General features: G+C 43.1%; 1 protein-coding gene across 2 annotated transcripts in view; it reads left to right on the forward strand.

Moving 5' to 3' along the window:
- qsox1 (quiescin sulfhydryl oxidase 1) overlaps positions 1-14,045 on the forward strand; it is a 32,765-nt gene that overhangs the window by 16,048 nt on the left and 2,672 nt on the right. For both annotated transcript variants that reach the window (XM_004068376.4, XM_011474572.3), the window contains exons 9-11: positions 2,933-3,055; positions 6,685-6,823; positions 7,795-7,971. In XM_004068376.4, coding sequence (XP_004068424.1) covers positions 2,933-3,055; positions 6,685-6,823; positions 7,795-7,971 — 439 coding nt within the window. The remainder of the gene's footprint in view (positions 1-2,932; positions 3,056-6,684; positions 6,824-7,794; positions 7,972-14,045) is intronic.

Raw genomic sequence — 14,045 nt, forward strand, 5'->3', positions numbered from 1 at the left:
TTTTTTGCTAATTTAAAGAAAACAATGTAGATTTCTTTCTAAGGGGTCTGTTTCTGCAGTGCAAAGCCAAAAGCCAAAGAGGGGAACCTGAAAAGCAGGAGGATTGAGGGAAGCCATTCCTGCTCAGACTGAAGCTGCTTCTGGTTGAAATCCTGGGACTTGTGCTCCTCATGAATAGTGTTGCTTGGAGATGCAGCCTTAAGCCCGTTAGTGGAAGACACCTGTGTTTTCTCTTCTGGTTAAATTCATATGGGTTTTTTAATGAGCTTTTCTGACCGCTCGCCTCCCAGACCTCTAAACCTATTATACGGCTCTTCACTCGGGGCTTTACAGCCGGGCCTCAGGGATGGACACGCTTTTTGGGTAAAAAGACTTGCTGTCACTTCTAAGAAATGAAAGAAAATAGACTTTTCTGCAAAGCTGCAGTCAGTCAGCAGAAAGACAACGAATCACGTCTATTTAGTCCACGTTCCTGCATGAGGTCAGTTTTCATCAGAGCGAACATCAGAAATGTTTCAAAATAAGACTGAAATGTATGTTCAATCGATGCACAAAGTGCCAAAACCCTGAAGTTTTCCAGAAGTGGTCCAGTGTTTCTGTTATTTCTGCAGTCAGTGCTTCATTAGAACAAATATTTACCGTTTCTAATTTCTCTTTTTCTCTAAACAGAGTTGTCATGGAAGTGGTCTGTTTAGGAACAATCCCTTAATCCCTGTTTCTGAGAACCATAACCCTTTGGGGACACAGCCTGCACGACTGAAAGCGCTGATCGTTGCATTTATTGAAGAAGTCCGTCCCTCCCAGCAGCCTCTTTTGTTGGGATTGTGAGTTTAAAGACGCGTCCGTCTGCGTCTGCGTTTATTCTGTCATCGCCGGACTCAGACGCCCATCGGCTGGATTTCCTCTCTCTCTTTATGTTCTTGTTTCACTAGTTACAGTATCGCCTTTCCACACAGTTGTGCTTGTTGCCGTGGCGATGCGAGTTTAACAAGGAGTAAATACCCAACAGGAGAAAGCCTAAGTGCAAAGTGACTAAGTGGTAGTGAGTGGCTTAGGAAATGGATCTAAATGAAGGAAGAGGCTTAGGAGCGGCTTTTGTCACATTTAATAAAGGTTTTTTATTAAGGTGCTGAAAAGAAAAAGACTCAAACCTCAACGTTTGTGCTCAGCACAAGACACAAACCATGACGGTAACTTTGAATTCAAGTTAGCAAATAAAACTCAAAGGTAGCTCCCCCTACGTTTACTTAGCCATAACATTGTTTTTACTTGCTGCACCACTTTTTACTTTTACTTGATTTGGGATGAAGACCAAACCCTCTTCTTCAGGCAGCCCCTGATGCAACTTATGGCTTTAAAAAAAAAATCATTAATTCTATATACTAAGGGTAGCTTCAGACTGTAAGCAAAAGAGAAATGTTAACCAACTTTGAGTTTATTATTGGAAAAAACAATAATTTACCTTTTTTTTCTTTTTTCTTCAATAATTCCAATAAATAAAAAACTGCCATCTTTAAACCGTTTCTCAAATTGAAGGAACAAATAACTGAATGTTACTCTTTCAAGACTCATTATTGGGTTAAATACTTTTATAAAATAATAATAATTGAAGTAAAACTATTCAAATGTTGGAATCATTATGTACAAAACTGTAAAGGCTTGAGTGCCCAGCAGAAGACACAAAACACAACTTGGAATTGAAATTTACTAATAAAACTTAAACGTTGACTTAGTGACAGTTTTTTTTTTGTTTCTTTTACAAATTGCTCCTAAATATTTTCATTTCCAGAAGTTTTTACTTTTACTTGATTAGGGATGAAGACCAAACCCTCTTCTTCAAGCTGCCGCTGATGCAACTTCTGAATTCTTTTGAAATCATTTGTTCTACACACGGTGTCACTACGTCAGTGTTCCAACCATTCAGCAGGAACATTTGACCCAGATTGGATTTTATTGGAAAATACAACAATTTACGTATTTTTGTGTCTATTTTTTCTGTTTTATTCAAAAAATCCACAAAAAACAAAACAGATGTTTAAACTATTGTTCAGACTGAAGTCTCCTGCATGAGTCGATATTTGGTTAAATACTTTTATAAAATAATACTATGGAAGTAAAACTACTCTTACTTAAGTAAATGTTGACAGCCCGTAAATTATTGACGTGATGCAGGAGTGTCCAAACTTTTTGCTAAGAGATCCAGATTTGTTGAGGTAAAAATAATTGAAACGATCCGGGCTGACATTCTTTGAACAATTTAACAACATTAAATGCAAATTAATGAACTTCTTATTGCAATGACATTTTTTTTAATGATTTACATGTTAAGCAAATCTAGATACTTTTGAACCAGAATGACTGTCAGTTTATCCGTTTTGGCAGCATTTCCCTGCCGTAGTTAGCAGGTCTTGTCTCAAATTGAACTCTCTAAAAACAGCCACAGTCTCTTGCCTCGCCCAGCCACGCCCAGTCAACTCTTCTTTTTTATCTACAGCTTACATTTCAGAAAAATGAGATAGATGCTAAAGTGTCACACAACAATGTTGCTACAGCTTAATATATAATTGAGCCAACCACGATCAAAAGAAAAATCAAAAAACGTAGTTTTTATAAAATGCCAAATGATCGATCTTATGAAAGGAAATTTCAACGTGGGCTGCATTTGGCGCTGGAGCCGGACTTTGGACGTGCCTGATATGATGATTGAACCAAATGGGATTTATTTGTAAAAAATGTAAAAGCTTTGGTGAACTTTAGAAGTTAAGTCAGTTTTAACCACAAACTATGTTTTCATGAATGAAGCAAACTGTTTTCTCTAAATTGAACATGAAAGGGAAAAAAGTGACTTTAAGTACTTTTGATTCAAAATCTTCTATATTTTTACAGACTTCTTTCCTGCACTTTACAAGTCTGTCGGATGTTCTGTTTGTAGTATTTTCCAGGTCGTTCTGTGGTCATGAACCTGTTAAAGTCTCTGAACTCCTGGCTTCAGAATCAGACTGCAGATCACATTTCCTACGAGGCGTTCAGGGAAATGCTGGACAACACAGCTCAGGTAAGCAGAGGGGATGCGTGTCTGTCACCGTGTTGGTCTCTGGATTCCTCTAACCCTTGTGCTATCCTAGGCACTTTACAATAGGGAGTGGGGTCATCTAGACCCACTAGACAGAGCTCTGAACCTTTTTTCTTCAATGATTTGTGATCTTCACTGGTGTCCATGGATTACATGAAATCTTTCCACCTTTATCCACCTTTGTCATGGTAGGGAGAACACCTCAATGGAAGGGGGGGTCATAGGATAGCACAAGGGCTAGGAAAGATTACGGATGCTCAAAACTACTACTCTGAGGATCAATCTGTCAAAAAGTATCAGAACCTGTGATTTCTAAGCTCTCTAAGGATGTCAGCACGTTCATCGATGGACCGTGTTGTCTTTGGAATGAAGCCTGCATGCCTCCAGTGTGCATCCACCCCCCTCACAAATTGAAAGAGTCACTTACTTACATCATTAGCTTTTACCAGACGAATCAATGGATCAATGAATCAATGGGAAGGTATGAATGAACTCCTGCCTCGGTAGGAATCGACTCACACACAAGCAGGCACACACCAAATCTTTACTATTGACAAGTGAGTAACTCTGTCAGTCATTCCCGAGACGGCAGAGCCGCTCAGCCGGGGAAACGACTTTATGTCAGAGGAAATATGTTGTTGGATTGGGCCGGGCCTCGCGGTTAGAAATCTGGATGGCTGCTGTTCATTAGTGCAGGGCCGAGCCATTAACCTGAAATTGACTTCCTATTGATCAGGAGAACTATGTGGAGCAGCTTTCATTAGGTGGATCAGGTCAGGTGGGGCTTTCTTTTTAGTTGTGGCGCTGAAGATTGTTCTGGTTTAAAGTAAACCAGTGACGGGACTCAGCCACGAAGCTTCTGTCGTCTCTGATGCTGTCAGAATTCCTGCACTTAGAGCTTAGAGCTCTACGCAGGGCGTCCGCCATCTTTCCGGGGTCACTTCTTCTACAACTCCACCATCCAGGGGCCCAGAAATTCCCCAGAAGTCTCTGCAATAAAACAGAGTGCATCAATGCTCTCTAGATTGACAAAAATAGACCACAATGCATTGCGTTTGAACAAGTTTTCATTTGAAAAAAATCTATATTCATTTATTTTTTATAAACTATCCAAGTTTTCATCATCAGTACACAGTGGATTCATTAACAGTCTTTGTAAAATGTTCATGTTTATTTGAATTTTACTTTGTCATATTTTCCATTGAAGAAAGTAGTGAGGATGGTGCATGAATGCTGCTAAAGTCCAGGGGCCTCATTTATAAAACTTTGCGTAGGATTTGCGTCAGAAGTGGCGTACGGATGAAACATAGGACGTGCGTACGCACAGAAATATTCGGATTTATAAAACCGTGCGCACGCACATCCTACGCATCTTTCCCTTTATAAATCACAACCGATTCTAAATGCAGCGCAGCTTTTGCGGCTTCATGACACGCCCATAGTTGCCCATAAATAGTCCGTGAAACGCCCACAAATGAATATTCATTGATTGCAAAACCATGGCACACACAGAGGGGAAATCAAAAAAACGTAACTTCACTCAATGTGAAGTAGAAGTTATCATTGGCGAGGTGGAAAAGAGGAGAAAAGTGTTGTTTGGGGCACAGTGTGGGCATTACTAATGCCAAAAAGGTACGTGAGCGGCAAACGGTGGCAGACGCCGTAAATGCTGTAGCCTCACAACCTCGGACGTGGCCGAAATAAAAAAGAAATGAAAGAAATGATCGGACATCAAAGTCGAGGCAAAAAAACGTCTAGCGCTGCATCGGCAGAGTGTGTCCGCCACGTGGGGGGGGGGGGGGGGGGGACACCGGAGCTGACCCCTCTTGATGAGAGACTGGCCGCTATTATTGGGGAATCCCTATTAAGTCCCCCTTATCGGCGTCCTCCTCCGCCTCAGTCACCTGACTGAGACGGAGGAGGACGCCGACGCGCCAGGGTCAGGGTGACACAGGTAAGAGAAATAATTCAAATGAATGCAGTCAAGTCACATGTATGCAGGCTACACAATTACAGATTATTAATATAGAACAATTTTATTTTAGTTGCTGGGTGTTCCAGCGGGGCCAGTGGTTACGATGCTGCAGCTGAGCAGCCGTCTGGCCCCAGCGTCTCCACGGCACGCGGCTCTCAACCCTCCAGCAGTGGGCGTGTCCTCACCGATGCAGTCCTTGAAATGCGGAGGGAAGTCAGTAGTTCAATCAGAGAGGTGGCCAAGGAGTTGGGCGAAATCAAGATCGCCCTGACTGAAATAAACTGCACGATGAGGGAATTCTTAAATAAATAATATTTTCCACACCTCTTTTTCTTTACAAGCGACGCATCACTTCCAAACGCTGGCGCACAGCAGCAGCATTTGGCTCAAATGCGTGGGGATGGGGTTCAGGGTCGGGGCCAACACAGCAATCGGCGCCAGGGGGTAGAGGCACGTTTTTAAGCTGTGCCACATTGTGTAGCACAGCACATGCCAGCACGATTTGGCACACACTGTCACTTTCACGTGTTTCTTCCATCTGCCGACGGTGTCGCCATTTCTCATTTCACCCGTTTTTGTGCGTACGCCTGGGTCAGAGCTTGCGTGGAGGACCGCACATTTTCCCGTCAAGTTTGCTTTTTATAAATCTCAACTATTGCGTAGAGAGTGGCGTACGCCTTCTTTTGTGCGTACGCAACGTTTATAAATGAGGCCCCTGAACACTAGACAGGATCATTGCCTCTCGTCCAAACCTGGAAAATGTGAGCTTTGCTTGATTGTTACACCAAAGAAAAATACTTTCATGTTCAATCCAGAAGCAAGGCTGAGTAGAAACTAGAAAAGCAAAACCTTTTTGGGAGCAACATCTGAACTTTTCTGACTGCAAAGAGTTTGAGCCAAAATAGAAATTTAAAGAACCAGCAGTGCAAGATGTGGACATGGATGAAAAAACTTCCAAATAAAAGCAGCAACTTTCTTCTGGAAGTTACTAATTCAAAGAATATCAAAGAAGCATCTTTGTGAATTGAAATTAAATGGGAATAAGGATTAAGTATTTTTTCCTGTGGATCCTAAACTGGAACAAAAATAAACAAGCTTTAAGAATTTTAACCCTTGTGCTATCTTAGATGACCCCCCCTTACATTGAGGTGTTCTCCCTACCATGACAAAGGTGGATAAAGGTGGAAAGATTTCATGTAATCCATGGACACCAGTGAGGATCACAAATCATTGAAGAAGAAAGGTTCAGAGCACTGTCTAGTGGGTCTAGATGACCCCACTCCCAATGGTAAAGTGCCTAGGATAGAACAAGGGTTAAAATCCATTGAGATTGAGTTTCAAAAACGCTTTAAATCTCTCTGACAAACGCAGCTGTGACCTGTAAACTCACTTTGTCCTGAGAACTTTTCTAGTTCTTTCGTTTACGATTTTTGTCATCTGATAACTTAAATTCAAAAGGATAACGATTTTTGATCAGCGAAGCTTCCATATCTTGTTTTTGAGTTTAAAGGCAGAAACTGGTTTTCCTCATTGTGATAAAAACAACATTGCTGAAGCTGCTTTCTCCTCTGATCCTTTTTGTTGTTGTTTTTTGGTTTCCCAACTGTCTTTTGTGCGTCTGGTTTGTGTATCTCAGGTTCCAGACGCAGCACTGCCTGAAGGAGAGAGGTGGGTGGGCTGTCAGGGTTCCCAACCCCACTTCAGACGTTACCCCTGTGGGGTGTGGACCCTCTTCCACGTTCTCACTGTCCAGGCCGACAGCGCAGGAGCCTCAAGTAGGAACTCAATTCACTGCTGGGAATAACCAGCAAGCCGTCCGATGGACACTTTTCACGACTTTTCTGGAGAGGAAAGTCTCGACTCACACACAGGAAATTCTTTACCGTTTTGTTTTTCTCCATCACAGCTGAAATTGAGACTAATTGGGACTGTGTGAAAAAGGATTATGCTAGATTAGTGGAATGCCAGTGGTTAATAAAACCGGCAGATGACCAGAGGCTCCGCTCCTAGCAGGACCGTTAATCTCCTCCCTAAACATGCTCCCACACACACTCAGAGGTACACACAGAGGTTAATCCCCAGGTTTACGGACCATCATGTGACCTGCAGATGGACTGGCCAAAAGGGGGTGTCCATCTGGCCCCCCACAGTCCGCTGGCTTAATGGCTGCGTATGCACACTTAATGCACAGTATTGACTGCTAGATTAAACTGAAGCATGTGTACTTTATTGAAAGTGTGAATTGTCGTGGCTCATTGTTGTTTTCATCAGCACACGCATGCACGAGGGCACACGCATGTCCTTCCAGCTGCTGTACAGTTCATCCACAGGAGCTGCTAAGCTGAGAACAAAAGCAAACAGCTACAGGAATCTGTCTGTGGACTGTTGATGTCCTGAGACAACAGCCTGGACACCATTCACACACAGCGGTTAATCTCCAGATTGGGTTATCCTATTCCCATTCTCATAGATTATTTACCTCAATATGGGGTTAACCCAGCTCCCCGCGGCTGCAGGCCCACATAATGATGGGAAGGGAGGAACACGTGCACGCTCTCCGGCATTTCAGACATTCATCTTTCTAAAAGCTTTTTATGCAATAAAATCCTCCTCTAGAATAAAAATATCAGCTAGATGAAGCTTGGAGATGTTAAAGATGTGAGGTCACACAGAACAGGAAACTGCAGCTTCAAAGGAAGGAAAACGTCTTTTAATGGCGTTGCGTTCTCGTCATTCTGCCTCTCAGATCCTCACGAGGTTCTGAGTGTGATGAGGAGCTACGTGAAGAACTTCTTCGGCTGCAGAGATTGTGCCGATCACTTCGAGACAATGGCGAGGGAAGGCCTGAGGACGGTGTCCTCGCCGCCATCGGCGATGCTGTGGCTGTGGTCCGCCCACAACCGGGTTAACAGCAGAATAGCAGGTACGAGCGCCGCCAGTCGCCGCTTCATCAGAGCTTCCCTAAGCGGGACGTTGGCCACTTCAGAAGGAGGAACAAAATCAGATCAGAGTTTTGATTGACAGCATTTGATTCCTTCAGACTTTGTTTAAATCGTACAACTTTGTGTATTTGTGCCTTCATAGGTGTTTGTTTGAGGTGTTTTTTGGAGACGTTCATGTTTAGGAGTGCAGACGTTAGGATTTAATCAGCATTGAATTTTTCTAGGACTCTTAACAAAGGAATCTCTTAAAATGATTTGTTGCCAGTTTGAAATCCCTGAAATAATCCCTGGAAAGAAAAAAAAAGATTGGAATAAAATTAGTTCTTATTTCAGCATTTGAAGTTCTTGTCATGACTTTCAGAAAATGTAACACAAGTGGGTTCTAAGTTAATCCAATATGTAAATAAGAAATCGAGAAGTTGGCATTTTTACAAGCCAAACAGCAGAAAGTGAACCTGTGAAGGGGGGAGACCTCCCTGACCTTTACACTTTTCCATCACTCCGTTCCGCTCCTGTCCATCCATCCACACCAATGGGATCAGAAGTATTACCTTCCTCCGTTTGTGGGGTTCGCGTTAGCTTCTTCTCATGGTCACTTTGTTGTAATGCGACTAACAGAGGGTGAGGGGAAGAGGGACGGATCCTCAGATCAGACACCAGCTGCCACCCCGTCTTAGTCCTCCAAGTATCATCTGCCTGAGCCGCCATTTTCCCTCCACTCCCTTCTGCCATCTTTCATCCTTCTTACAGCCTTCCTCTGATTCTCTCCCCTCCTGACTCTTGCTGTTGTCTGAAAAGTCACCACTTGATCATTTATCTGTTGACAGCTATTCATCTTCTGATCTATTTTCAAAGCGTTCCTTTTTTAGTTATGATTATGCCATTTCTAGGACTTAGTTTCTGCAGAGCAGCAATAATTGTTAAGTCCTTGGCCTCTGAGTTGTGGACTGTTGGCCGGAGCAAGCCTGTCCTCATTTCCCATCATCCCTTTGTTTACAGTCTCTCCCGGTAGCTTACAGCCCCTCACAGCGCCAACCTAACACTGCCGGTAAAACAAAAATGTCGAGCAGTATCACAGCAGTTCATCCGTCCAGTTCTGATCCAGATTCCAGCTCAGACCAGGAGAACAAAGACGTTCATGGATCTGTTCGTCTGCAGGTGGAGGATCAGAATGGAGCAGAGCGTCACAAATATGATCGTTTTCAAACTGCATTTTTTCATCTTTTCCTGATCCACGACAATTTGAGAATAGTAATAATGCAATTTCAAGCTTCATTTCCTTTACAACTCAACTCAACTTTATGTATAAAGTACTTTAAACAAAACAAGGTTCACCAAAGTGCTGAACAACACAAAAATTAATAAAAGCACATGACAATATAAAGCGTAAAACACATAAAATGGGTCCGGATTCCAACTCAGATAAAAGCCAAAGTGAAAAATATGTTTTAAGAGCAGATTTAAAAATACTAAGTGAGTCTATCTGTCTGAGGTACAGGGGCAATTCCTTCCAGATTTTTGGTCCGAAGACTGAGAAGTGTCCTCCATCATGAGAACAAATGTTCAAGAACATCTTCAAAACACTATTTTTATCAGAATGGCTCTTTAAATCAACACCACTAAGTTTTGCTGCCTTGTTTGTCCTTTTCAGCTGTAGTGCTAACCAGCTCCTGAGTGGTTTCCCACCCTTGTTAGCATTCATGGGATTTTATTAGGCACAGTGCCGTCATTAACAGCCTACTTTGTTAAATTGCTATCTTTTGTTTGTGTTTTTGTCCACCGCCCCCTTTCCAATCTCATGGACAGCTTGTGTCCTGAACAGCGGGGGCCGGAGGGACGTCCATGCCTGCGTGTGTCTGCCCCTCAGACACTAAGACATCATCCGACGCCCCCTCCTTCATCCATCCGTCTTCCCTCTCTTTGCTCGCCGCATCCCCTGGGACTCATAGCCGCCGCTTGACAAGTCATAGTGCTGCATCCTTGCAGGGTAGCTCCCCGAGGAGCCAGCCAACACACACACACACACACACAATTCCCAAGGTATTGTGTGACAGCAGGTGGCAAACACCCTGACACAAGCCACACACATTTCTATCCTCCCCCTCCCCTCTGCCTTTCTGTGGGTCGAGTTGTGACGTGCGTCAGGAGGGGTGAGCCGCACATGGTGGCGTTGGAGTCGCGGGGGGATCGGTGGAGTGAGTCGCAGGGTTTGGCTGTGTTTGTGGCAGTGAGCGGCGGAGGCGTCCTCCCTGAGGACCGCACGCTTCATCCACTCAACCCCTCCTCTTGGCCAGAAGTGGAGCTCTTTAGCAGGCCCCCCCGCCCTCCTTTGAGAGGAAGCCATGCATGAAAGAGCAGCTATTTGTAAAGCAGTCAGACAATTAATTTAGGTGGCAACAAAGAGGCCCCAGGGCCCCGGGCTTCTGCGCGGCGGCTGAATTAGGACTTGTAGCTCCGTCCTGTTGCTGCTTGTCAACAGCTGAGTCACATTTCTGCAGACGGAGCAGCAGTGCTGCAGCATTTCCTCATTCCACAGAGACTGTCCTAATATGGAATTCATTTACACGACTGGAAGAGGAAGACTGTCATTTGGATTGGATTGTGCAGACATACAGAAGGGTACTTCAAAGGATCTGATCAAATCCTTTCAGTGTTTGGTGTGCAGCTCTGACCCTCTCTGATAAAAATACTGTTTTTTGTGTTTTTAACATGTTCTTGAGGCTTTTTTTGTCATATTAGACGAATGAAAAGAAAATTATGCTTGTAATTGAATTTCAAATCGTGATGAATAAGGAGCAGATAAACAAGAGCGTATATATAACGTAGAAAAAAAGCCATAAGCTTCCAGCTCTGCTCCTTGTGATGCATCCACTTACAGACAATTAGATCCATGAACGTCTCTGTTTTCCTGGTCTGAGCTGGAATCTGGATCTAAACTGGACGGATGGATTCCTCCAACATTACCAATAATGCTAGGTTGGAGGTGTGAGGGGCTGTAAGCTAGCAGGAGAGAGTGTAAGCAAAGGGATGATGGGAAATGAGGTAGGGCTCACTACCAGCCAACGCTTCTCCCCACAACTCTGAGGCAAATTTGTAATGAACTCCTGCAGCTCTGCAGAAACTATGAAAACGACACAAGTTTTTGGATTTTGTGTGAAAGCATCATCAAATGTAAAGACCCTTTGGATCAAAAGATGATTGGAGTGAGACTCTAAGTGTTTTCTGAGCAGCTTCATCTGGACGCCGCTGAGTTTCTCAGCCACGCATTTGTTGAGCAGCTCAGACTTCCTTCTGCGTGAACAAAACGCAGCACATAATCCCATCATGCCTTCGTCCCACTGACCCAAAACACTTTTACCTTCAAACCAACCACTTACCCTTGAGCCTCACAAACTGAGGCATGTCGATCTTTTAATTAATTATTCATTTAATTTATCCTGATATAAAATCTTAGCACAATTCAAAGCAGATTTTTAGCGTCAGGTTTTGGAACAGGATAGTGATTTAAAGCCTGTTTGTGGTATTTATTTGTTTTTTTTTAGCTACACTTCTCTAATTAATCTTCACCATAGTTTAACGCTGACGCTGAAACGTCTTTGGCGATTAAAAATGTATGAAAACATTTTCCCAGCACCAATGGCGTCCCAGCGACAGGCCGCTGTGGCTAAAGTCACCCTGGCCCCCCCCACGCGGCGTGCTTATTAGAATAAGGGAGGAAATGCTAAGCATATGGATTATGTGCGTGCACGCACACGCCATCGCTCGCAGGCGGCCGCCCGTCCAGGGCACAGTAAAATTGATGTGCCTTTTATGTAAAGTACATCATGCAGAGTACATAGACACATGCATATGAGGGAGATGAATCTGGAATGGGGGAGCAGAGAGGAGGGGAGTGCAGGTTGGAGGAGATGGAAATTGTCCGTGTGGTGAAGTGACAGACCTGCTGCTCTGCCTGCTTTTTGTTTTTCACACACATTCAGTGGTGACAACAAGCCATGAATCACTGACGTGTTTGCGTGTCCTTGTGGACATTTGTGGAGTATTTTCATCCAAACTCGAGTTTGAGCGTCTAAATACTACGCTCCTCTGTATGTGATGAGTAATAAAAGGTGTTGGTGGGCAGCAGCGACGCAGAAGAAAACATTAAAGAAGGAAGTTTTTCATTTATTAAAAGGTCCTCCCCTCCTGGTGGCGCCTCTGTCTCTCACATGTTCAATTTGGAAATTGGGGTTTTGCTTTCAAAGGCGACAGCAGGTCCAGATCCCAGAGGTCTGCCGCATCCCAACATGGATGGTGTGGGCATGTTGGAGTGGAGAGGCTGTCCACTTTGGACACATCTATTATCTGGCCGTCCCTCCCTCTGGGGGCCATCCCAGAAGCACATTGATCATTGTTAGGTCCTGTCAAATGAACAAACACACACACACAACACTCCAATCTATAGATTACATGCACAGCCAAGTGTGATGATTTACATACACACACTTTGCTGCATACACATATGCATATAGGCAGTTAATTTTTACGAGCGCTGCCTCCGATGGGTTGGGCATAGATTGCATGCAGCCCTTAAAGGTTTTCCATCCTCCAGTCAACAGGGACAATATAGGGAATGACAATGGACTGACTGGAAACATCATCCATGTTAATGCCTTTTATATCCTCTACTTGGGTTATAAATTACAAATAAGTTTGTGCAGCACCTGTGTGTCCAAAAACATCAGCAAGCAAACGTCTGTATTAAAAAAAAGCAACCTTTATTATTTATGTTTATTAGAAACCACAATCCTGGACGAAAATGAAAACAAAAAATATATAAATATAAATATAAACACGAAAAAACAACAACTGCCATCACAGTAAAAACAAATCACACAATCTTGCTTAAAATGTAGTGTATGTGTATTGAAAGCAAAAGCTGCTCTGCTGTTGGCCTAGACCAGGGGTGTCAAACTCATTTTCACCGAGGGCCACATCAGCATAGTGGCTGTCCTCAAAGGGCCAAATGTAACTTATACATGTAACTATATGTAATGAAAAATAAATGTAACTACTCCTTAATGTTAAATAACTCATTATTTATTCATTATAACTTTTTAAAGGGACAATTACAGTTGCATGGAAAACATATGTTTACTTGTTACTGTAGCATAAATCCTTTGAAATTTTGTCCGCTTAATAAAACCTACATCACTGCATTAATGAAGGATCAAACTGTCCAAGTGAATAAAGACAAACAACATAAAACTGAGCTAGAAAGAACACGTATTACACAGTCACGTGTAACTTTTTGTCTGCATACACACACAAGACCTCCAAACAATGAATAATTACCGCAACTACACATAAATAATATGTAATTAACTAAAGAAAATTTGTATTTTTAAGAAATTAAAAAATTCTCTCACGGGCCACATAAAATGACATGGCGGGCCATATTTGGCCCCCGGGCCTTGAGTTTGACACGTGTGGCCTAGACCATTAAACTGAAAAATGCTGCTTTTGTAACAGAAATTAGGGGGAAAGTTAGAAAAAGATTCCATGTTTAAAGCTTTTAAACGCCCATTTTGATGAAAATGGTGTTTTTACGTGTTCTTGAAGCCTTTTTCTCTTGATGGAGGACATATATATATAGAAAAAAGATTAAAATTGTGTTTCTGAGTATTTCTTCAAACAAAAAAAAGATAGTATTTATGACGTCAAAAAAACGCTGGGTGGGCTGTAAGCTTCCTGCTCCAAACTCTAAGGCAGGGGTGGGCAATTCCAGGCCTCGAGGGCCGGTGTGTCTGCATGATTTCCAGATACTCTTCCCCTACTCATGGCTGATTACCTGGTTCAGGTGTGTCCAGCCAATTAGAACATGCCAGAGCAGGGTATGCTGGAAAACATGCAGGAATGCGGCCCTCAGTGCCCACCTCTGCTCTAAGGGATGCTGAAGGGATCTCAGACGCGACTCTCTAATAAACTGCTGCTCTGCAGAAACTAGGTTCTAGAAAATGGCACATAACCATAAATAAAAGACCGCTGGGGACGCTTTGAATACAGATCAAAAGAC

Source organism: Oryzias latipes, chromosome 4 (assembly GCF_002234675.1).
Source record: "Oryzias latipes chromosome 4, ASM223467v1".
In the NCBI taxonomy this organism is placed as follows: Eukaryota; Metazoa; Chordata; class Actinopteri; order Beloniformes; family Adrianichthyidae; genus Oryzias; species Oryzias latipes.